The 25,253-nt window shown below is 46.6% G+C and overlaps 1 protein-coding gene across 1 annotated transcript in view; it reads left to right on the forward strand.

Moving 5' to 3' along the window:
- Window positions 1-1,374: 1,374 nt before the first annotated feature.
- The window catches only part of LOC138173173 (germinal-center associated nuclear protein-like), a 45,679-nt gene continuing 21,800 nt past the window's right edge, over window positions 1,375-25,253 (forward strand). The window contains exons 1-7 of the mRNA XM_069103060.1: window positions 1,375-1,523; window positions 11,380-11,494; window positions 13,514-13,673; window positions 13,742-13,911; window positions 24,242-24,323; window positions 24,764-24,875; window positions 25,076-25,143. Coding sequence (XP_068959161.1) covers window positions 1,375-1,523; window positions 11,380-11,494; window positions 13,514-13,673; window positions 13,742-13,911; window positions 24,242-24,323; window positions 24,764-24,875; window positions 25,076-25,143 — 856 coding nt within the window. The remainder of the gene's footprint in view (window positions 1,524-11,379; window positions 11,495-13,513; window positions 13,674-13,741; window positions 13,912-24,241; window positions 24,324-24,763; window positions 24,876-25,075; window positions 25,144-25,253) is intronic.

The following is a 25,253-nucleotide window of genomic DNA, read 5'->3' on the forward strand; positions in this document are numbered from 1 at the left end:
GAGGGTGGGGTTCTTGGCACTGACCTGATAAATGAGGAGATGGCCTAGTCAAAGACTTTCAAGCTGGTTTAAAAAAATAAGGCCCAAACATGGAAAACCGAGTCATCTGCTGCTGGGACCTTGGTCCCAGATGACGATGTAGGAAAGCAGTTGGAAGACTTCCACCATCCCCCTTCCTGGGTAAGTCAGACTATTTAAAGAAGGGAAGATGAGGGGGCCCTACAAGCTCCTTGATGGAAAATCAAGATTGGAGGCCAAGGAACCTTTGGGGTGGAGTCGACAGCTGCCCAAGGGCTCTCTCTCCGGGGCTGCTGGGATGACTTCTGCCAGCTCCTGGCAAACAGCCAGGTGCAATTATTGGCCAATTAGGCTGTTTCTGCCAATCACAGGCTTTATTCTATGCAGGGTAATCACAGGAGCATACAATTTAGAGTTGGAAAGAACTTCAAAGTTCATGTACTCCAACCTATTGCCTTTTACAAATGAGGAAACTGAGGTCCAGAGAAGATGCTAATCTAACATTTATAAAAGAACCAGCTGATAACTATGCAATATTTTAAGCTTTGCAAAATGCTTAATGTACCTTAGCTCAGCGGATCCCAAAAGCAACCCTCTGAGCTCTTGCTCCCTTTTCCAGATGAGGCCCAGAGAGGGTGACTGTTTTGCCCAAAGTTAGACAAAAAGACAGTAAGTGACCAAACTGGGGTTCCAACCCCCCAGTGTGCTCAGTCTAATGAAGGGAGCTTGCCACATCCCCCAACTGAGAACTTTGTTTTCTTTTGCTTTTTTTGGAGGGCAATTGGAGGTAAGTGACTTGCCCAAAGTCACACGACTAGTTGTTTTTTTGACTAGTTGTTTTTTTTTTTTTTTGGTGTTAAGTGTCTGAGGCCAGATTTGAACTCAAGTCCTCCTGACTCCAGGGCCAGTGCTCTATTCAACTGAGCCACCTAGCCGTCCCCAACTGAGAACTTTGTAATCTGATAAAGCCATGTGCCTGCTTTCCAGGGAATGCTCCTTGAAGCTGGCTACCCATTGGTCTCTGTGCTGGCTGGCTCCTCGGTCTTTACACCACAGATCTGCTTCTCAGCCCTGCACTGGGCACTGAAGAAGATAAAGACCGGATCTGTGGTTTGAATGGCATGGGTGCCACCCAGGTGAGGAAATTCCTGCCATCCAAGCTGGCACCTTCTCTGCAATCTCTTGTCTTGGTGGCCTAGATCACTGAGAAGCTGAGTGATGGGTCCAGGACCACACAACCAGATCACTTTCAGGCTGACGCTCTGTTCACTAGGACACACGGCCTTTCCTCTTTGCTTTATTACCACTAAAAGGAATCTGAGAGCTCTGGCTGAAACACGAGGACAGTCTATAGCAATGCCCGAGTCCTATGCCTGGGCACGAGAAGTGACTGTCAGCCATGACGGGGCCCTGTCCAGCGTTCCAGGAAGGAGGGATGGCCTCCCCATCTTAGAGAAAGCCCCCAAGGCCCTGAAGGTTTCAGTGACTGCTCCAGGTCGTCTTGGGTATGTTGCATTGACTTTCACTTAGAGAAGATCTTTTTTTTTGCTCCCTGATTCTCTTTTCCAGCAAGGCTTATGGGATGTCTTACCATGGACCTTGTCATATTAGGTGATCCTTCATCCTCATCCCCATCCCCATCCTCATCACTGTTGCCATTCTAAGTGATTTAGAACAGGAATGCATCTTTCTTTTTTTTTAACAGATATGGAAACTGAGGCCTAGAAGGTCCAGGTGACTTGTCCAAAGTCAGGATTTGACCCCAGATCTTTGAACTCTAGACCCCATCCTTTCTTTTTTCTCCATGTAAGAGCTCTAGCATTATTGTCCACCCTCCTTTGCTCAGACAAGTAATGAGGCAGTTAGGCGTCGGTCCTTAGTTTGGGGTACAGCCCCATCTGCTGGGTTGTTAACTTTATTTCATCTTTCTTTACATTTAGCAGCTACTTTTCTCACCTCCAAGGCAAGAGCTGGAAAAAAAAAAGCATGAAACAAAATGAATAAACAAACAAAACCCACAAGGGGCCTCAGAGGCTTTCATTTTTTAAAATCTTTTTTGTCTTCATTAATTTGTTTGTTTACTTTGAGTTTACAAGATTCAATTCCACAATCCCCTTAGTTTCAAATTTTCTCCCCCTCCCTCCCCTCTCCCCCCAGGGCGGTATACAATCAAGTATAGGATCTACAAATACTTTCACATTAGACATTAGTCAGGTTATAAAGGATTGTAAAGGATGGAATGAACAATGGGAAAGAGGAAACAAAACCAAATAGGAAAAAGAAAGGGTGGGCAGTTTGCTTCCATCTGCATCCAAACTCTGTTCTTTCCAGTTCTTTCTCTGGATGTGGACGTCTCCTTCCATCACGAGTCTTTTGGAGTTGACTCATAACCCGGCATTGCTGAGGAGGGTCCGGTCTATCAAAGCTGGTCATCACACATACGTTGTGTCTATAATTGTGTACAAATTTCTCCTGGTTCAACTCTTCTCATTCAGCATCAGTTCGTATAAGCCTCTCCAGGTAAACATGAAGTCCATCTGCTCCTCGTTTCTTATAGCTCAATAATATTCCATTACATTCATATACAATAACTTGGTTAGCCATTCCCCAGTTGATGGGCATCCCCTTAATTTCCAATTCTTTGCCACCACAAAAAGAGCTGCTATCAATATTTTTGTCCATACGGGTCTTCCTCCCACTTCTATGATCTTTGGAATATAACCCTAGATGTGGTATTGCTGGGTCAAAGGGTATGAAATTATTTATAGCCCTTTGGGCATAGTTCCAGATTGCTCTCCAGAATGGTTGAATCTGTTCACAACTCCACCAGCAATGCATTAGTGTTCCGATTTTTCTGTGTCCTCTCCAGTATTTGTTATTTTCCTGTTTTGTTATTTTAGCCAGAGGCTTTCACTTTTACAAATGAAAAATAACGCCAAGAAAAGTTAGGTGACTCACCCAAGGTGAGTCCCCTCTCCCACTGGACCACATTTCCTTTCTGGGCTTCAATTTCTTAAACCAAGGATTGAGTGTTTTTTGTTTTTTTTTTAAGGTTACTTAGAGTAAACTTTGATTGATTGATTTCCTTTTTGCCCCAGGAGTGAGGCAAGATTATCTGATGGGATTTCCTGGAGATCTTTCTGTTTTCTGTCTTCTGATTATTTGAGCACCAAAAATAAACTGCTCAAGGATGGCCAGGTAGCACAGCAAGTAAGAGCACCGGCCCCAGAGTTGGGATGACCTGGGATGGAATCTGGGCTCAGACACTTAGCACCCACCCAGAAACACCTGGCCGTGTAAGCTTGAGCAAGTTACTTAACCCCGATTGCTTTAAAAAAAAATAAATAAACTGCTCAAGTACAGGATTGGGAAGATGTGCCTAGAAAGCTGATCAAGTGAAGAAGAGCTAGGGGTTTTAGTGGACCTCAAGCCCAATACAAGTCAACACTGCCACATGGCAGGCAATGTAATTGAAGTACACACTATCTCTCTACATGTACCTCAAATTTTCCTACCTAGTTACTCAACAGCATTCTGGCATTTTGCCCTAATCTTTTCAAAGAATTTGGCAAATATAGACATTGTTTGCCATGACATTAAACTTTGGAAAAATAGATAGGGATTGAACTTGCAAATTCATTAAATGAGATAAGCTCAGAATGAGGAAACTCCCTCTACAAATGTTAGTTGCCATATTTTCTGCAATTTATTTAAGCCTTAGAGATTTAGCCTTATGTAATCTTAGAGATTTTCCTATAGCTTGAAGACATAATGTGACTGGGGGCAGGTAGGGGGCACAGTGAATCTGACACCAGCCCTGGAGTGAGGAGGACCTTAGTCAAATGTGACTTCAGACACTTGACATTTACTAGCTATGTGACCTTGGGTAGGTCACTTAACCCCAACTGCCCTGCCTTCCCCCCCTCCAAAACAAACAAGCAAACAAAAGAAGTAAAGTGACTTATGCAGGGTGCCTCATTCAGTATGTGCCAAAGGTAAATCTTGAACCCAGGGTCTTTCTGGCTCTCTGTCCAATATGTTCCAACAGGATATGCTGTACACATTGCAAATTGTTAGTAAGTAGTTTGGATTTTTTTTTTTTTGCTTTTTTAAATTTAGTAGACAAGAAAATTGTGTGAAGTTCAGAAAGCTGAAAGGGAATCTCTCTTCTCTAAGTTTACCAAAGGGGGCTATGGCTGTCTAAACAAAATGAAAACAAAATCCACTGGACTATGCAAAAGGTCCAGTGCTCCTTGGGTCTCATCAACTTGGCCATTGCATCCAATAATACAGATTGTGATCCATTCATGCTACCCCACCCTGGGTAACTTCTGTCCATCCTCTTGTACAAATTCAACTGAGAACCTTCTGCCCCTTCAGAAACGTCCCCTCTCAGAATCTCTCTCTGACCTATTCTAGCTAATATGATGAAAACGGAACTCCTCCGGAGCAGGGCTAACCAAGAAGGGCTGACTGAGTACACAGTTTCCTTAATGATCCATATGTTGGGAGCTGCTCCCGGGGATGCCCCTTCCAGGGAAACCATGAGAAGAGAGATGTTTCTCTTGAAGAAAGAGCCCTTGGTCACTGGAGAGGATAAGAGCATAGAATGTCTCAAACCAACCTGGAGCACGATGGTTGTGAGGACAAAAAGGAAAGGGAAATAATCCAACCAAAGGAGTCCAGGTTGGCTCAGATACCAGTTTGTTCCAGAAGACTCAGCACTCCTTATGAGCCCCAGAACTAAACATCAACTCCTTTCTTTGGCATTCAGGGAAAGCTCTTCTCAGCTTGACTCTGGTCTCCCTGGCCAGAGATTTCCTCTCTCTTCTCTTCTCAGGGCCCTTCCTTCCATCCTGGATGTTGAATCCATGTTCAACATGCCATCTCCCTCTGCCATGCCTTTATCCAATCAGTCTCCCCATCCTGGGATGCTTTTCCTTCTGGCCTAACTCCCTCTGAACTTTAGCTCATGCTTTAGTGATCTCTTTCAAGTGACCTTTCCTGATTCCACCAATCGATGCATTTCCTCTAGATTACTTTGTACTTATTTTGACCATTAAAAAAATTACCCATGAGCATTCCCTGGTGAGCAGAGGGAATAACTACAGTCATCTGGAAAAGCCCTGGTCCCCACACAAGCGAGTATCTGATGAAGCTGTTGGTTCGTGGCTTGAGCCCATCTCCCTCTCATGGCCAAATGCAGACTCCATTCTGCCTGCTTTACTGAAACAAAGAATAAAAGGCAGCCTGCTTTTCTGTAGATGGTAGAATGCAGGCACCACCAGCAAATGTACATGCAGCCCACAGCGACAGTCACAAGCAAAATAGCCATTGGACAGTTCTGCCTTCTCTCAGCTCCCTGTTTAATTCCATGCAATCTAGGATCCATCAACACTCACCTAGTTACTATCTGTTCATCACACAGAACCCTACAATTCCCACCTCTATGTGGCCTCCATGAATGTCTCCCACCTTCTGCAGGAAATCTTTCCTCTGGTTTGCCTCACCCCAGTCCCCATGGCTACTGCTTTCCCTCACAGTCCATTTGCATCATGGGGATCTTGTATTATGTAGTTATTTATACATTGTCTACTTCCATTAGAGTGTGAGTTCCTTGGGGTCAGTGACTGTTTTTGCAAAGAAATGGTGTTAAATCTGAACCCACCTTCCCTAGGTATTGGAGAGAAATGCTGGTGCTTTTTTCTTGGTATATTTGAAGTAAATATCCCTAAAGAAGAAATCTCTCTCTCTCTCTCTCTCTCTCTCTCTCTCTTTCCTTCTGCTTCTCTCTCTCTATCTCTCTCTCTCTCTCTCTCTCTCACTCTTTCTCTCTCTCTCTCTGTCTCTCTCTGTCTCCCTCTCTGTCTCTCTGTCTCTGTCTCTGTCAATCTCTCTCTCTCTATTTCTACCTTTTTGTCCATCTATATTTATTTCTATCTGTTTTTTTTCCCTAGAAAGATGTATGAAACAACACCCAAGGTTCCATATCATAGCACAGGTATTTAATTCTAGGCCTGTAATATGTAACGAAGGTATATCATTCTAGGCCTATGATTCTCTGATGTCACTTTATTTCATTGGTGAGGATTTTCAAAGTCAGTAGAAACATGCCAATGCCAAATGATGATTCAGCTCCTTCACACCTGGCATTTCTCTTGCAAAGAGTTAGCAAATTCAGTGCTCTGTAATTTAATAGACAGCCACTTCACTGATTCGAGTCTCCCTCCCCACTCCAAGGGTTCAAATTCAGCCCAGGTACTCAGGATTAAAAGCAAGGATGTCTTTTTTCCCCTGGAAGTTGGTACACGTTTCAGGACATGGCAAAGCAGTTCTGAAGAGCTCCGATTGAAAGAGAAATCTGCATTAAAGCCTGATGTGATCCTGTGGAGCCAGAGGTTTTTGGAGCTGGAAGGAAACGTAGAGGTTGTTTGGTTCAACTTCCATCTAGTGTGATGCCCAGAAAAGTTAGGTGACTTGGCCAAAAGTCACACAGTAAGTTAGGGACAGAACTTTGCTCTTCAGGAAAGCACTTTCTCCCACCTTTGTTCTGCCTTTCCTTAGCCCCAAGGCTTCTCATGCCATCTCCTCTATCCATCTACTCTGAATTTATCTCGTATATGACATTCTTTACATATGGGCTCCCCATTAGAATCTAAGCTCATGGGTGGAGCCAAGATGGCAGAGTAGAAGCATGACCTCGCAGCTCTGGCTTCCAGACTCCCCAATCCATGTAAAAAGGGGACTCTAAACAAACTTTGGAGCTGCAGAACCCACAAAATGACACAGAGAAGCTAACCTCCCGCTGAGGACAGCCCGGCAGGAATCCAGCACAACGCTCTGGGAGCTGAGCCCAGCCCCACTCCGAGGCTTTAGCCCCAGGGTGGGCCTGACCAGCCACCAGCCAGAGGGACCCCAGATCAGCAGCAGCTGTGGCCATTTCCAGATTTATCAACACATAGATGCAAAGGACAAAGTGAGAGGTCAGTGCAGTCTGGACTTTGGGACTAGTAAGTGGGAGTGCATGGCTTTTACCCCAGGGGTGAGAAGCCACTGAAATGCTGGCACAGACAGCCAGTGCCACATGGCAGCTTCAGCTCCTGGCCTGCAGAGTTTAGGGGGACCAAGCACCAGTCTGAGGGGTAATCGCTCTTGCTTTAACCTGCTTGAATCTGGATTTCAGTCTAGGGTGGAGGTCCTGGGGTGTGTGTCCAGCTTCCCAGAGCATGTGAGACCTCAGAGAGGGCACCCACCTAATACCTCTGGCAGCTGAGAAAACCCCAGCGTTTGGGACGAAAGCTCCCCTGTCTGGTGGCAGAGTCCTACTGTGGCAATAAGCCCAAAAGTCAAGTAATTGAGTGGCAAAATGAGCAGGCAAAAGAAACAAAGCAGACAGAAGATTCCAACATTACACTCCTATTTTGGGGACAAGAAGGAGCAAGGCATGGAATAGGAGAACAACAGTGAAGTCAGAACTCCTGCACCAAAAGCTTCAAAGGAAAATACAAGCTGGTTACAGGCCATACAGGACCTTAAGAAGCAGATAAGAGAAGTGGAGGAAAAATTGGGAAGAGAAATGAGAACAATGCAAGAAAATTATGAAATGAGAGTCAACTGCCTGACTGAGGAAAATCATACCTTAAAAAACAGACTGACTCAAATGGCAAAGGAGGCTCAAAAAGGCAATGAGGAGAAGAATGCCTTAAAAAGCTGAATTTGCCAGATGGAAAAAGAATCTCAAAAGCTCAATGAGGAGAATCATTGCTTCAGAATTAGATTGGAGCAGGGCGGCCAGGTAGCACAGCGGGTAAGAGCACCGGCTCCAGTGTTGAGAAGACCTGGAGATCGAATCCCGGGCTCAGACACTTAGCACCCACCCAGAAACACCTGGCCGTGTAACCTTGAGCAAGTTACTTAACCCTGATTGCTTAAAAAAAAAAGAATTAGATTGGAGCAAATGGAAGCTAATGCCTTTATGAGAAATCAAGATGCTGTTAAACAAATCCAAATAAATGAAAGAATAGAAGGCAATGTGAAATATCTCATGGGGAAAAACCACTGACCTGGAAAATAGATCCAGGAGAGATAATTTAAAAATTATTGCACTACCTGAAAGCCATGACCAAAGTTAGAGCCTAGAAAGCATCCTCCAGGAAGTTCTCAAAGAAAACTGCCCTGATGTTTTAGTACCAGAAGGCAAAATAGAGGTTGAAAGAATTCACCAATCACCTCCTGAAAAAGATCCCAAAAAGAAAACTCCTAGGAATATTATAGCCAGGTTCCAGAATTACCAGATTAAGGAAACAATATTACAAGCAGCCAGGAAGAAACAATTTGAATTTTGTGGAAATACAATCAGGATAACCCAGGATCTGGCAGCTTCTACACTGAGGGATAGAAGGGCTTGGAATGTGATATTCTGGAGGTCAAAGGAGCTGGGATTAAAACCAAGTGTCACCTACCCAGCAAAACTGAGTATCATGTTTCAGGGGAAAATATGGTCGTTCAGTGGAATACAGGACTTTCAAGCATTCTTGCTGAAAAAAAACAGAGTTGAATAGAAAATTTGATATTCAGATACAAGAAGCAAGAGAAGCATGAGAAGGTAAACAGGGAAAAGAAATCATAAGGAACTTATCAAAGTTGAACTATCAACATTCCTACATGGAAAAATAATAATTGTAACTTATGAAACTTTTCTCAGTAGTTGAAGGGATTAGAAATATATATATATATATATATATATACACACATACACACACATATATATGTCTATATATGAGGGTATATGGGCATATGAATACATATGTGAACGTGTGTATATATGTTTACTGGTATACATAGATAGAGGGCACAGGACCAATTTAACAGGAAGGCATGATACTTAAAAGGTGAAATTAAGAGGTGAGAGAAATATAATGAGAGGAGATGGGGAGAGACAGAATGGGGTAAACTATCTCATACAAGGGAAAACGGTTACAATGGAGGGGAAGAATAGGAAGGCAAAAGGGAATCGGTCAACCTTATTCCCATTGAATCTGGCTTGAGGAGGGAGTGAAATACACACTAAATAGGGTATCTCACCCTCCAGGAGAATAGGGGGGGAAGGGGATGAGAGGGGGGATGATGGAAGGGAAGGCAGGCTGGGGGAGAGGGAAGTTGGAAGCACCCATTTTTGAAAAGGGATGGGATCATGGTGCAGAGTGGAGTGGGTGGGAGGTGGGATGGGAGGGAGGGAAGTGTAGTCAGTCTTTTACAATATATCTACTATGTTGTTGTTTTGCATTAGCCACACATGTACAACCTATACTGAACTGCTTGTCTCCCCAGTGGGGGTGGGTGACGGGGGAGGAAGGGAATGAGTCTGGAATTGAAAGTTTTAAAATCAAATATTCAAATATATATATATATGTATATATATATATACTATTATTAATACCATCTTGCATGTAATTGGGGAAATAAGATATACAGGCACTGAGGCATAGAGATCCACTGGAAAAGTCAAAAGGAGTAGGGGAGAAAATATGGGAGAGAGCAGATTGGAGGAGGGGATATCCTGTGGGATGGCCAATTTGGGGCGGTGGGTAGGGGAAAAAACGGGGAGAAAATTTGTAACTCAAAATCTGGCGGAAACGAGTGATGTAAATCAGAAGTTAATAAAGCATTTAAAAAGATATTCTAAGCTCATAAGTTCCTTAAGGGCAGGGACTAAGATATTTTTTTTCCTCTTTTTTTTGCTTCTTTGGATGCCCATTACATCAACAGATAAAGTGCCTGCCTGAAGTCCAGAAGATTCATGTTCTTGGTTCAAATCTGGCCCCAGACACTTCCTAGCTATGTGACCCTGGGCAAGTCACTTCACCCAGTTTGTCTCAGTTTCTCCTATAAAATGAGCTGGAGAAGGAAATGGCAAACCCCTCCAGTATCTCTTCCAAGAAAACCCCAAATGGGGGCATAGAGTCAGACAGGACTGAAATGACTGGACAACAACATCCCCAGTGCTTGGCATGGTGCTGAGAATGTAGCAAGTGCTGAATAAATGTTGGTTGGTTGTGCTTAGAATTCAGCAAAATCACCTTCCTCTGTTTTGCCTGTTTGAATCCTTTAAAGGTCTGAGGCTTCTCTAGGTTCCTTGTCCAGCTAACGCACAAACCAATCAGCCCAGGATGATGTAGCCCTGACCCAGAGCGCCTTCAGGAGAGGACCCCTCAGCTCGCTTCAATCCCCGTTCACCCATTCTCCAGCCCACCTCTTCACCTCCCCACTAGCCATCCCTGCCCACAGGCCCTGCTCTCTTACTTAGTGGTTCTCTGGCCAGCCTTGTGATTTCAGGAGAAGGCCCACATAGGCTTGTATCACTGCCCAGGTGACTCTCCTCCTGGACTTCCTCTTCACCCATGCCTCCTGTGGGCACCCTTACCCTCAAGAGTGCCAGGCACAGAAAAGAGCCTAATCAATGTGCTCTCTGTCCCTATCAGTCAGTAAGCTCCTGGGTGCCACTCAGTGCCAGGTATTATTCGAGGGTGGTAGTGAAATAATCCCTGCCCTCAGGGAGTTTACATTCTAGCCTGAGGTTAGGGGAGGCTCTTTGAGGTTGATCTAGCTAAACTTTCCTTCTCTGGGTCAAGCTCAGCTGGTCCTTAGACAACAGAATGGACCACTACCAGGCTGCCCTCCAAACCTCTTCTGTTTGGAGCTTGGGCTCTGCCAGTTACCGCCTCTGAGAACCCAGGTTCACCTTCACATCAGAAGGAACAAGCTGAGGGGATGAATTGGAAATGGATTTTTTAAAAAAGGTCCGATCTATGTGACTGTTGTTGAAAACTTTAAAGTCAGTGCTGGGACCCTAATCTTTGGTATGTTGCTATGAATAACTTTCCTTTGAGTCATGTCATTCAGTCAGCAAGCATTTATTAAATGCTGTTTGCCAGGCACTGGAGAGTCACAAACAAAAATGAAAGAACACCTGCTTTTAGGGAGCTTACATGCAATTGGGGGTATTTGAGGGTGCAGAGAAAATCCATATATACAACATAAGCCCCCGGGGAAAGGCAGTAGCAACTGGGGCAGGGGAAGGGACCCCAATAGGCTTCTTAGAAGAGTCCATACTTAGACTGAATTTGGAAGGAAATAGTTTTCTCCCCCGTCAAGGCATGATTTTTTTTTTTTATCAATCCTCTCTTCAGTAGCGAAGGTAATTAAAGTTACATGGATCTTTCTCTCTTCCTACCCTTGCTTTGGTCTGGAATGGCTGGCAGGTGTATTAGGCCTGGGCCAGCACCCCATTGATGGCCAGCACAATGGCATCCTTGTGGATCCCAAACACCTTCAGTATCTCTACCAGCTTCCTGCTCTCAGGATTCCGCTGACCACCAAGCGGGTGATGGTGATGCCAGGTTCACCCATTGTGGTGGCAGCCACAGCCTTTCCTCTACCACCCTCACTGACTGTCTTCAGCAGTCAGAATTCAGCCGTTGGTTGCAGGGGCGCTATTGAGGATTCTCTTATCCAAGGGCTCAATCATAGAGGGACCGATGATATTTTCTTTCTCTAGCTCCTCTCTGGTGTCAGGGGGTTCACGGAGGGTCATTCCAGCCCCAATCCCAGTCACAGTGCCATCCTTGCTCTAGGCCCCCTTAGCCTGGCCAGCCTGGAAATCTTTGACGTCTCTGTTCTCTGGGTGACGGGTCCTTATGAAACACATGCCCCTCATGTTGACAACTAACTGCTTCTTCGCTTGGGTAAAAGACTGTTCCATTGGGAATGTCCCAGAATGCAGAGATACCCTCGAGGGCCATCTGAGAAGGGGCCACCTTCACCACTGAGCACTTCCCAGTGTGATGCTGCTCTCAGAGACTTATTCCAAATGGGTCTGGTCAAAGGACCATGTGTAGAAGGCAGCAAATGGGCTGTGGGAAGTGCTGGCCCTGCCCTGTGTGGCGCAGCCCATGGCGATGCTCGTCATGCTCTGTTCTACCTAGGAGCACTCAGTGAAGCAGCCCTGGTGTTGGAGAGTTCTGAAAAGGTAGAGCTCTTGGTGACCCCATTCTGAGTGCCCCCCCAGTGTCAGAACCTGGGATTGTGTATGACCAGGTGGTCCCCAGATTTGTACTTTGTGGGAGGTAGTGTCTGGATGTTGGTGATGCTGGCCACAAGGGTCCTCTCTAGGGAGGGCTGCTAGAATCTTCTACTTGCTTGGGATCTGGCTAAAAGTATCCTTGATGATTTGTTGTTCCCATGATTTGGGGAAGGGGCTTCCCATGCCAGGATCCCTCATATTCTACCCCCGGGATTCTTCCTCCTTTGAGCATCTTTGCAATGATGACCACTGGCTGATGCTCAGCCTGGACAAAGGCCTTTCAAAGTTCCTCCACACTGTGCCCATCTGCTGTGACTACATTTCACCTACAGGATTCAAGATGTTTCTGTAATCTTCTACCTGCTACTGCAGTGGGGCAGGGTCACTGTGGCCCAGCGGGTTAATTCCAAGGATGGCAACCAGGGTAATCCACTTGCAGATTCTTGCCAAGCCGTACACACAGAGCCTTTGCATGGCCCCCAATCACCCAGCATACAGTGAACATGGAGCTGGCTTTATTGAAATATTTGCCAGTGTAGACCATCCTTTAAGTTGCCTGATCTCGTGACCCAGGGGGCTACATCACTAGAGGTTTATCTTGGGATTCAGTGGCTGTCTAAAATGGAGCTAATTGGGGCGGCTGGGTGGTGTAGTGAATTGAGCATTGGCCCTGGAGTCAGGAGGACCTGAGTTCAAATCCGGCTTAGACATTGTTATAGGAATGGGAATTTAAGATCTTCCCTGCCCCTAGGCCCTTTGATAGGCTTAGGTGCACCTGGAGCCTGTGGTGGGAGGCTGGTTTTCAGGAATGTCTATACCTTGATACTTTGTGATTGGGCAGTGGGGTCAAGAGGGCTGTGAAATCCTCTGAGCCAGGAGAAGGCCATACAAACCCTGATGGGAGGCTCTGTTTTGGGGCTCACTTTGGGAAGTGTTGTATGATTTGACCAGAAGAAACTCTGGGCAGCCTTTGAGCCCCCCAGCTTTGAAAACCCAGATGTTGATGCTTCCCTCTCTGGTAACTGACTAGGTATGGATGTCATGGTCAGACAGCTGGAGGTCTGTCTGCTGATCTGTTTCTCTGTCTTCTTGTGACTTCTGTCTGTATTCTCTGAAGTTCGGGGTACTGACCTTTTCGCCCTGAGCTAGGTAAATGATATGTTTGATTGATTAAAGCCAGATTGTTAACCCATTTTGAGTTGCTTTCCTTTAGAAAGGCAGATCTAAGAACCTGTGTTGGCAGCCACCCTGGGCACGCTGGGGTGCTTGCTGCTACAGACACTTAACATGTACTAGCCGTGTGACCTTGGGCAAGTCACTTAACCCCAATTGCCCTGCCTTTCCCCCTCCAAAAAGCAAAAAAAAAAAAAAATTAAATGGAGCAAATCTTCAACTTTAACCATTTTGGCCCAGCTGGCACAGAGGAAGGGAGGGTACAAAGTGCTCATTGCTGAGCCCCCTGAGGGCCTGAGGTTTGTGTGGAAGAAGAGCCCTTCCATGGTCTCTGCTGCAATGCAGTGTGACATGGGGTGGCTGGAGCTGGATGCCGTGGTGGCCCGGATGGAGCTGAAGGGTAGCCCTTGGTGGTGGCATTCAGTGCCTGCAGCTTTTGCTGGCTGGGCTTATGGTCATCCTTAACAGCTACCAGATGGGTGGCAAAGGTGGCAGCAGCTGCGGCCGTAAGAGAAGAGGGAGCAGGGCAGGGCAGCCTGCAGATGGAGGTCAAGGATCAAGACAGGGGTCGTGGAACCTATGGCAGGTCGTGTCTCGAGAGCAACAGACAGGCCAGTTTATCCAGAGAAGAGCCTAATGTACGGGATCCTCCGCTGAAGACCAAGAGAAGATGCTTCTTGGAAGTGTCTTGTGACTGGGCATTTCACTGATTCAGGAGAGAGGCCAAGCCACCTTTGTGGTAATGGAGGAAGGGGGTTTTACTTCAATGGCCTTGGCTAGGGATGCCTTTGGGGATTTTTAGCTGAAGGCAGTAGAAATGGGGGAAAGCATGAGGGACTTGAAGATGGTGAGAGGACAGTTTTTGAAGCTTCTGTTCTCCTCACTTATCCCTGAATCACCCTGATCTCGTTTCTTTCCCTCTTCTGAAGGTCTACATCAGCTCCTGGGCATCTGTGGTCTTGTGATATTTGATGGATCATAATTTGTGGCAATTACATGACACTTCAAAGTCCTCAAGATGCTTTATTTACATTTTCTTATTCGAGCCCCACAATCATTCTGAAAGGTGGTTACTATAAGTCATTGCCTCCATTTTCAATATGGGGAAACTGAGGCTGAGAGGTGAAGCAACTAGTTCCTGGTGACACCTAGTAGGTGTTGGAAGAGGGTTTTAAGCCCAGCTGTCTCCCGGTTCCTAACCATTGGGCAACTCTGCCTCTCAGCAGTAATAGCTTGCTGTGGTGTGATGCCTTTTCAGGTTCCCAAGCACCTCTGAAGCATCGTCTGCTATCCTATGCTGCTTTTCCCCTTCAGTCACCCTAAGAAAAGCTTCCCTTCAGCTCCTCTTCCCTGGACTCCTCCCAGAGCCTCCTAAAAGGCTTCCCTGCCACGTTTCTCCCTTCTCCAGTCCATTTTCCACTCAGCTGCCAAACTGTGTAAAGTGCAGGTCTGACCAGGTCACTCTGCATCTCAAGAAGCTTCTGTGGTTCCCCGTAACCTCTGGCACCCAATGCTATCTCGGGCATCCAGTGCCCTTGGGCAGGTCCTTGGCTCCACCCTTGTCTCACCACCATGCTCTTCTTGGCTTAACTGGTTTTCACCCCATTATGAACGGAGGCTCCCCCACCCCCACCCCAACACCGGATGCTCGGCTTTCTTCCTTCTGCCTTATTTTATCATAGCAAAAACCCGGCCCAAACTCTCCCAGGCTGCTTCACTCTTTCCCCAGTGAGGGATCCTGGCTGGCTCGGGGATGCCGGCATCTTCCCTTATCCTGCCCTGCCCCCTGGTGGAAATCAGGGCAATATCACCATGTCCTCTCCGGGCAGAAAAAGGAGGAGATGGGCCTGGGTCTGGAAGGCTTTAGGTTTCTGCAGCTTGGTTCCCAGTCAGTCCTAAGCCAGAGACATCTGCCAGGCACAGGAGGCCAAAGGCCATGGTTCTTTGGCCAGGGTCAGTTGGGCCAGCAGTGGGCAGCTCTCAGACCTGGGCGCTGTTCTGAAGGGCTGTGGTCCTGAAGCAGTTCTCCCTCCTCTCCTCGGTACATGGCATGTGCTTCCTATGTATTTTGTATGTCTTTTGTGCTACACTTTTGTTTTCTGTGTTGAATAGGGGCAATGACTGGAATGGAAAACTCCAACATGCCAAGTCCTAGGGACACAAATTGCAGGACAGCTCTTGCCTCAGGGAGCACACCGTCTAATTGGGTCCTATCTAGAGGGCAGTTAGAGGTTCAGTGAATGGGGTGATGGGCCAGGAGTCAGGAAGATATAAGTTCAAATCCAGCCTTGACACTCATTAGCTGTGTGACCCTGGGCAAGTCACTTAACCTATTTGCCTCAATCCACTGGAGAAGGAAACTGGAAACCACCCCAGTATCTTTCCTAAGAAAACCCCATATGGGTCAGGAAGAGATGGACACAATGGAATGAGTGAACAGGAACAATAACAGGAATCCACATGGCAGATTCTGGCTCCCCTTCCTTTCGGGATGGAAAGAGGTGACTGGGCAGCCAGGAGGAAACTGGACTTGGAGGTCAGAAAAACCTGGCTCAAATCCCACCTCTGACACTCACTAGCTGTGTAACAGTGGAAGGGTCGTCGTCCTCTCTCTGCCTCAGTTTCTTTATATCTAAAATCAAGTATTGGACTTGATAGCTCCTTAGGGCCCTTCCAGACCTGACTGGAAAGGCTGACGTGTCCAGTGGCCGCTTGGGGGAATTGGCACGACGGATGGCCGAGAGGGAATCTCTCACCTTGGGCCAGTGACTTCTCATTTATGGGCCTCGGCTTCCTCCTTTGTAAAAACAAGTGGCTTAGAGCAGGTGGTATCTAAGCTCCCTCCCAGAACTTTTATAAAAGGGCTTTACCCTGCACATGCTCTGTGAGTTGGGAGCAGTGTTGGGAAGGAGGAAGAAGAGGGCTGCGCCTCATCCGTGGTGCAGGTCGTTAAACAAAGTCTGACTGAGATTTTTGGCTTTCTGCATCATAGTCACTGATGGAAACAGAACCTTTCTTCTTTCCCCTCCCCCTCAGAATTGTGCCATAGAAAAACAGTTAATAAAGCATCAGATGTAGAGACAATTCTACGGTGTGTACATGTGTAAATATATATGTATGCACATGTACACGCAGCTATGTAGCACATCAATAGTGTACATTGTATATCAAGCACTTATGACATGTCAATATCATGTGTGAGACGCCAATATATCAATACACATAGATGCATATGGATCTGCAGATCTCGATCTCTTGCCGGCTAGCATTCTTTCATCTCTATGGTCCATCAGGCTTGACAGGCTTTCCCTTCTCACCTCTACCTCTTGGAACTCCTGATCCAGATCACATACCAGCTTCCATATAAAGCCTCTCCCACCCCTGCCTCCTCCCCCTCCAGCTACTGGGACCCGTCTTCACAAAACTGCTTTGTGTTAATCTCGTATGTAATATGCAGAAGGATACACACCCACAATACATGTATGCAATGCTGTCTCTCCTATTGAACGGAAGCTTTCCAAGGGAAAGGACTGCTTTGTTTTGTCTTTGTTTACTCAGTGCCTGGCGCGGTAAGAGCTTAACGAATGCGTGTTGGCCGGTCGGCGAGTCCTGCCCTAGGAGGGGCGCGAAGTCTGTTTCCTTATCTGTCCCCCAGAACAGCTATTGGTTTTTTCCCGTCACTCCGCACTCAGCTTTCACTCAGTAACTTTTTTCATCCTCATTGTATCTACTGAGCATAATGTACTCTTAGCCGTATTCATTTCACAGGGTAACAGTTAACCCAAATCTTCCCATGTTTCTCTGAATTCCTTGTTTCTGTCATTTCTTCTGTGCAGGCTCTTAATGACCTGAAGCATCTCTTGGAAAGAAGGCATATCTCTGTGACAGTAACACTGTTTGAGTAATGTTGTATTGCTAAGAAGCACAATATTCCACCTTCTCAAGGAAGGAAAATGGCAGCTCACCCAAAGGCTGATGGGGAGAATTGGCATCTTGGACATAAAGAGCCTGCAGGGTGTCACACAGCACAAATGTCCAGTTTGAAGCAGCATCGAAGACACTGCCAAAGAGCGGTAGGGCCCCCAAAGAGAGGGCCCCTCATGGGTAGAATGAGCAGTATCTGGTTTCTCCTGGTGGGGCTTGTTTCTCCTTACAGAAGCTGGAGCAGTGGAGTCCTAGAGCTAACATTGTTAGTGTAAGCATTTACGCCTTAGAAATAAGCATATGCTACACAAATCAGGGTTTGATTCATTGTTTTGTTCATAGTCTAGACCTAACAAATTAGTGGAGGAAATGGTAATCAAACAGATGGAACTTAAAAATGTGCCATTCATATATGTTTTTGTTCTTTGGAGAGATGGTTGTTAAATGTTTGCCAACATATCCATGGATAGGGGAACCCTTCTTGAGATTTCATTGACCTGTTCGACTGGACTTTGAGAAGCATTCCTCTATCCCTTTAATAAGAAGTTAGCTCAGACTGCAGAACACAAAATAAATGTCCCTCCTACTACATGGGGGACAGCAGATCAGCAGACCAAGAGGTCTATGAGAAGACACTCAGCATTTTGGGTGGATACCATAAGCAGGGTTTATGCAAAAACATGGCTGAGAGCTGCTTGGCCAGAGAGAGCCCAGATGGGCTGCAATCTGTACCACTGTGGGGAGTGCAGGAAGTACCAACTTCAATGAGACCATAGATACATTCACATATTGAGGAATAGCAATAGCCCTGCAACAAATTTGCTATGGCAGCTCCAATACTAACAGACAGTGTGATAGAATGGGTAGAGCAGAGGATCAGGATTTGGAAAGACCTGTGTTCAAATCCTACATCTGACATTTACTCGCTGTGTGATCCTGGGCAAGTTACACCCAGTGTCTAAGCCTTCGTTTCCTCATGTCAAATGGAACTGATGATGCATGAATATCCACCTCCTAGTGTCCTCATGGGGTTCCACTGAGAAAATGTTTGCAAAGGGCTCCATGAGCTTCAGTGTCATAGAAATGTCCGTTAGTATTCCAGCAACCATCTGATTCTTCTCATCTCCTTTGACAGAGCTCAGATCCAAATAAGTTAATAACCTGGAATTCTCAGGATATATTTAATATTCTGTTCACTAGAGGAGATGGGCTAGCAGGCAACAGGTGCATCAAACCACTGCCTTTAACAGGTGAATGAGAATCTGAGGCTCTCCACTAAGCTGAAAGAATGGATGGGACCTTTCCCATGTGAAGCCATCCTCTGCGTGTGCTGTCCCCACCTGGTTTTAGCCTTCTCTGCTAGACCTCTGTGTTTTGAATGTCTCATTTCATGTAATAGGGAGAGTATTTAATCTGATGACATCTCTCATTGTTACCTTGTTCTTCTCATCTTATTACTGTTATTGCATTCTTTTATCACCATCATCGTCATCTCATTCTTATATTTTTAGCAGCGTTGAGATAGAAGATAATCCTCACATGAAATGCTATGTTATTACTATTACTATTATAGACATTGTTGAGAGGCAGCAGGTGTAATCAGCAGAGAGAAAGCTAGGATTGGAACCAGAAAGATCTAGGTTTGAGCCATCTGGCCAACTTTCAAAGCTGAAAAGTTGCTCACCTGCATCGGTAGATGTTTCCTCCTCCAAGATTTTTCTCTGTCAGTGAAAGCACAGGACCAGTTAGCCCTGCCTTTAGTGTATCCTTATTTTTACTTTTGCTGCCAAGATTGTACCTTGAGGCACATGTGTAGGAAAGGACCTTTGGGGCTGTGCCATAAAGCATGCACTAAGCTTCTCTGGCAACTTGCAGGGACCCACCTGAATCCACAGTGAATGGGCTGATGGGTCCAGAAAACTGAAGATGAATCACAACACCCACTTCCTACCAGCCAGGTAATGAACCAATGCAGAATGAGTCACATATCTCAGACACGGCCAATATGGGAGTTTGTTTTGTTGGTTTATGCATCTACATGATGAGGGTTTTCTTTTTTTCTTGTTCAGTTGGGAGAACAGTGAGAGGGAAAGATAAATACTTGTAAAGAAATAAGTAAATGTGCAAGTAAACAAAAAAATAGCTGGAGAGTAGATAAAACACCAAATGGGCTGGTGCTAGTGATGCCATAGAAAACCCTGGCAGGGGATGCCCTCTCTCTACATCCCCTACAGCGTTTTGCTTTTTTTTTTTTTAAGCAATTGGGGTTAAGTGACTTGCTCAAGGTTACACGGCCAGTTATTTCTGGGTGTTGTGCTAAGTGTCTGAGACCGGATTCGATCCCAGGTCATCCCGACTCTGGGGCCGGTGCTCTTACTCGCTGTGCTACCTGGCCACCCCAACCCTACAGAGTTTCTTTAAGAAGCTGATCAATGAGAGGAAGGAGAGCTGAAGCCATGGCTGAGCTAGCAAACAGACTCAGACCTGGCCAGACCCTGGAGTGTTTGAATAGCCTGGAGTTGGGTGAAATGTGGAACCCCCAGTCAGCCATGCAGCAGACTGCTGATAAAACCTCAATCAGGGTAGTCCACCAGGAAGAAGCTATTGGTGGCTACTTAAGGTTTCTGTCGTTCTGAACCTGCAGGTCTTGCTTGCGTTGGTCATTTCTTTTGGGTGGAGGCGATGGAGAGAAGCACAACCCGGTTTACCTTGTCCACCAAGTGCTCTCCTGTTCCCCTCTTGGAGAAGGCTTGCTGCTCCTGGCCATCTGCCTCCAGACTCCAAGGCCTTTTCCCTGGCTGCCCCCCACACTAGGAATGTTCTCCCTGCTCATTCCAGCCTCCCAACTGCTCTGGTTTTCTCCTTTTCCCAGCTCAAATCTTGACTTCCATAGGGGGGCTTTCCCAGGATTTGCACCTTTCCTCTGAGATCACCCCCCATTAACACCTGTGAGGATGAAGTTGTTTGGAGAGTGTCTACAATGTTAGACTTTGAGCTGCTGAGGCCGGGGGGGGGGGGGAGGGGCATGTTTTTCCTTTCCTTGTAGTTTTACTTATGAGCCCATAGTAAGTGCTTAATAATGGAGGGCTTTTCAACTGACTGATTGACCGTATTCATGAGCCCAAGCTCCAACTTTCATTTTCCCCTAGATTCCAGGGATGGGGTGTTAAAGGGCCAAAGAATGTGGGGAAAGAAGTCTGCCTCTTCTGTGAGGTAATCAGGTTTCCCCAGGACTGAATCCAAGTGCTGGTTGCCTGGCTATGGAGTGGAGGGGCCCTGAGGCAAAGAGGGAGGGGGGGCCCAGGGTGAAGAAGGAGGGAGACAGAGCCCTAGCTCCTTGGATCCAAGTCATGTTTCCATTTCCATTGTAAACTCTCATTACTAATGCTACTGAAAAGGCCATCCCTTAGCATAAGAGAATGCCTGCTTGTATGTGTCCTAACCTGGAAGAAAATGCTTCCCTGGACTCTTCCGTGCTGCTACTGGCCCCCTGCAGTGTTCTGGAGCCAGGTTTGAACTGTACCAACTGTTGTCTACAGCCATTAAAAGCCCCGGGGCTCCTCAAGCTGCCTTGGAACACACTGGCCATTCAGGAACAGTTGGCACCTGGGAGCTGATAATACATTGGAAAGTAGGTGATTTCACCAGTTCTGTATCCCAACACTTGTCCACCTCTCAGAGCATCAACTTCTATAAAAGCTGCTGACTTTTCTTCCCTGAAAAGCCAGAAGAGAATTCTACCTATTTTTCCAAGCTCTTTCTCCCCATTCCCCAGCCCATAGTCCATAAGCCCTTCCTTTTCTTCAACTTTCCTCCCCTCCCCCCATGGTTCAGCTAAGTTGGAATGTTCTAGGGGCCCAGAGTTCCTGTGTTTTCCTTTGAATGCCAAGGTTCTGGAGCAGGAGGACCAGGGAGAGATGCCTGGGGTCTTGGTCTCTGCCCTGCAGGTTCCCTGCCACCCTCATCTAGAGGCCCTCCCTCTCTAGCCAAATATCCTGGAATTGAAGGATACCCAGGCTGGAGGGGCCACAAGGTCACTAGAGCGGTGAAGGAGAGCCTTTTAGTGGGAAGAAGGCACACCCTCTGACATACGGCTGTGAAAAATGTCATTGGTTAGTGACCACTTTCTTCCTGTTATCTGAACTGGCTGTTATTGTTGCTGCCTCTAGATAATATCAGGCACTGTTGGTCCTGGTGGCTTCACCCTATGTGATTTCCATCACTTGGCCCGTTCATCGTTACTTACGTTGAAATAGCATCAGACTGGACCCTTGTTCCCCATGCTGGGAAGGCCCGGCCTGCTTAGCGCTGGCATGGCCAGTAGCCCTGGGAGGACCACCCTGACAGCAATCATTCCCATGGATCAGCTGATTTCTTCTGCTGCCCAAACACCTCAGAGAAGGTAAGAGAATCCTAGAAAGGAGAAGGACAGTAATAGTGATAGCCAGTGGTGGGCATTATTCAGGCCCGGGGCCATTCAGGGCATGGTATAAACACCAGAAGGAAGGGTAGGACCTGGGAGGTCTTTCTTTTTTCATTGTGGGAGGAATATCACAACACAAGAGATCCCTGGAGACATTGGAGGGGCCCCTAGGAGAACAGGACGGAGCAAAGAGCACTTTTATTTTTAATGGTTTATTAACTTGTGATTTACATCATTCATTTCTGCCAGATTCTGAGTTACACATTTTCTCCCCGTTTTTCCCCTACCCGCCGCCCCAAAACAGCAGTCCCACAGAATATCCCCTCCTCCAATCTGCTCTCTCCCATATTTTCTCCCATATCCCTTTCGACTTTTCCAGTGGGTCTCTATGCCCCAATGCCTGTATATCTTATTTCCCAATTACATGTAAAATAGTATTAATTATATATATATATATATATATATATATATATATATTAAAACATTTTATTTTAAAACTTTGAATTCCAGATTCATTCCCTTCCTCCCTTGTCACCCACCCTTACGGGGAAGATAAGCAGTTCAGTATAGGTTGTACATGTGTGGCTAATGCAAAACAATAACATGGTAGATATATTGTAAAAGACTGACTATATTTCCCTCCCTCTTATCCCACCTCCCACTTGCTCTATTCTCTGCTTTGATCCTCTCCCTTTTCAAAAGTAGGTGCTTCCAACTTCCCTCCACCTCAGCCTGATCTCCCTTCCATCATCCCCCCTCTCATCCCCTTCCCCCCCCTACTCTCCTGGAGAGTGAGATTCCCTATTTAGTGTGTATTTCATTCCCCCCTCAAGCCAAATTCAATGGGAATAAGGTTGACCCATTCCCTTTGCCTTCCTATTCTTCCTCTCCATTGTAATCATTTTCCCTTGCCTCTTCTATATGAGATAGTTTACCCCATTCTGTCTCTCCCTATCTCCTCTCATTATATTTCTCTCTCAACTCTTAATTTCACCTTTTAAGTATCATCCCTTCCTGTTAAATTGGCCCTTTGCCCTTTATCTATGTATACCTGTAAACATATATACACACATTCACATATGTATTCCTATGCCCATATACCCTCATACATATATGTGTGTATATATATATATATATATATATATATATATTTCTATTCCCTTCAACTACTGAGAAAAGTTTCATCAGTTACAATTATTGTTTTTTTCCACGTAGGAATGTTAATAGTTCAACTTTGATAAGTTCCTTATGATTTCTTTTCCCTCTTTACCTTCTCATGCACCTCTTGCTTCTTGTATCTGAATGTCAAATTTTCTATTCAACTCTGGTTTTTTCATCATGAATGCTTGAAAGTCCTCTATTCCACTGAACGACCATATTTCCCCCTGGAACATGACACTCAGTTTTGATGGGCAGGTGACTCTTGGTTTTAATCCCAGCTGTGAAGAGTCCTTTCTAAGGGAGACCCTCCATAAAGAGATGCTTGGGCCACTGTCACTAACATGCTCCTTTCCTTGGGAGAAGGAGGAGCTTCTTTCCTGGGCATGGTATGTGTAACAGGTCCTAGGTCCCAGTTGAGGTTCTGCCCCTTTCCCAGATCTCATCCCTTTCCCTAATTCTAGAATCAGAAATTGAGAGCCAGAAAAGGAAGCAAAAAGTTCAGAGGGGTTAAGTCCATTGCCAGAGGTCACATTGGTAGGAAATGCTAGAGCCATTTTCTCTGAAAGGAGTCATGGTTCAGCAGAAAGAGAGTTATATTTAGTACCAGGAGCTTGGGTTCAAATCCTAGCTCTCTTACTAACTGCCTGAATGACCTTGGCAAGTCACTTAATCTTAACCTTCCTGTAACTCAGTTTCTTAATCTGTAAAATGGCTACTCCAGATGGGTCCTACATTGGATGCTCTGACTCAGTATCTCTCTGTTGCTCACCAGTAGCTCTCACTGGCCCCCCTAAGCTACTCCATCCTTCTGTGACTTGTTGACATTTCCTCCGTTTCTCAGACGCTCCGTGCCCTTTTCTTTTTCACTCCTCTTTTTCCATCCCTTCCTCCCATTCCTCTGCTTTGGGTTGCCACCAGAGGGCTTCATTTTAGCAAGGGATGAGCTTAAGCTGGTTCTGAGGGGTAATTGCAACTTGTGATTAAACTGTTTTGTGGCTTCTATGGAAACAATAATAATAGGCATGGCTTAATTAACTCAGTTATTAGGAGCAGCCGGGCTGGTGGAGGAGGGCTGGGGGTGCGCTGGGGGAATTTTGCTCCAGCCAGAGCTGGCCTTGGCACTGTATGAAAGCAAGTGATTTCCTACCATTGTTTCAGATGATATTGTAATGATTATTTCAATGCTCATTGAAAGGATGAGAAAAAGATAATAACTCACATTTTCATAGTCCTTTAATCTTTGAAAAAAGCTGGCATTTTATCCCGCCGGACTCTCCCAACAATCCTGAGAGAGATGGGAATGATCTCACTCCCATTTTACCTGTGGAGAAACTGAGGCTTGGAATTTTCAGAGGACTTGCCCCGACTGGTCCTGGCAGTCTGAGCTAGATTTGATCCCAGGTCTTTCTGACACCAAATCCAGAACCCTTTCCCTGTCCCCTCTGTCCTATGGTCATCAGATGGAGAATCTGAAGCGACGTGAGCAGTTTCAGCCCAGGGCTGGCTGCCGCATCTTGTGGGGTGGCCTAGAGCTGCGTCGTGGTGAAGCCTAGGGCGACCCCACCCCACCCTACCCCACCCCACCCCCACCCCCACCAGGTGCCAGGAATCAGGTTTTTAAGTGAATAAAAGGTCAGTGGATCACAGAGGAAACTCATCATCCTGAAATCGATTTATCAAAATACTTTTCAAGACAAGTTCTCAGACCCCAGGTTAGGAAGCCCTGGACCGGGCTAATCGGCTACATTTTAGAGAGGAGGGGCCATCCCAAAGAAGGGGATGATTGGCCGCGGGCCGCAGGGCAGTGCTGGGGGACTTCCCCCCGCCCCATGAGCGCGGAGCATTCTCGGGGTCCCTCTGAGGAGGCTGCTCGGGCCTCGGCGTCCTAGTGTGTGATTGTGCACTGGGTGCTGGCGGCTTCTTGAGATCTGGGGATCATCGGCAAGACCTCCCCTGCCCTCCGGGGGCTTCCGCTCAAACAGGGAGGGGTGGCCAGCCAGGGGCCGACCGAGCTCCGAAGCCACGGAGATGCTGGGCACAAAAGGGGCTTGTAAGGCCCAAAGATGAGCTCGTGGGGAACGTTCAGCATCGAAAGTGCGAGGAAAAGCTTTATAATGAGGGTGGGCTTCGTCTGATGGCGAGAGCTCCTCCCAGGACAGGAGAGGGCCTTTGGGAAGCTGGAGGTTAAGTCTCTGGAGGCGTGGAACCTGCGGGGGAGCAGGCTCCCAAACTCCCAGCATCCCCAGCCTGCCGGGGAGAAGGAGTCACTGAAGCTTGGTCTTCTCTCTTTGCAGTTCTTCCTTCAGCAGCTCAGAAGAAAAGTATAGCATCCTTGAGCGGAGGGACAGGCTTCTTCGAGAAGGTGAGCTGCCCATGTGGCCTTTCCCTGAAGCAGAGGAGGGCAGCCAGGATCTCCAAGGCCCCAGGCTCCCTGGTGGCCCCTGGTTCCCTGATGGCCCCCAGCTCCCTGGT

The sequence above is a fragment of the Petaurus breviceps genome, unplaced genomic scaffold (genome assembly GCF_028583685.1).
Source record: "Petaurus breviceps papuanus isolate PSGF00001 unplaced genomic scaffold, PetGlider_PUasm1.0 567, whole genome shotgun sequence".
In the NCBI taxonomy this organism is placed as follows: Eukaryota; Metazoa; Chordata; class Mammalia; order Diprotodontia; family Petauridae; genus Petaurus; species Petaurus breviceps.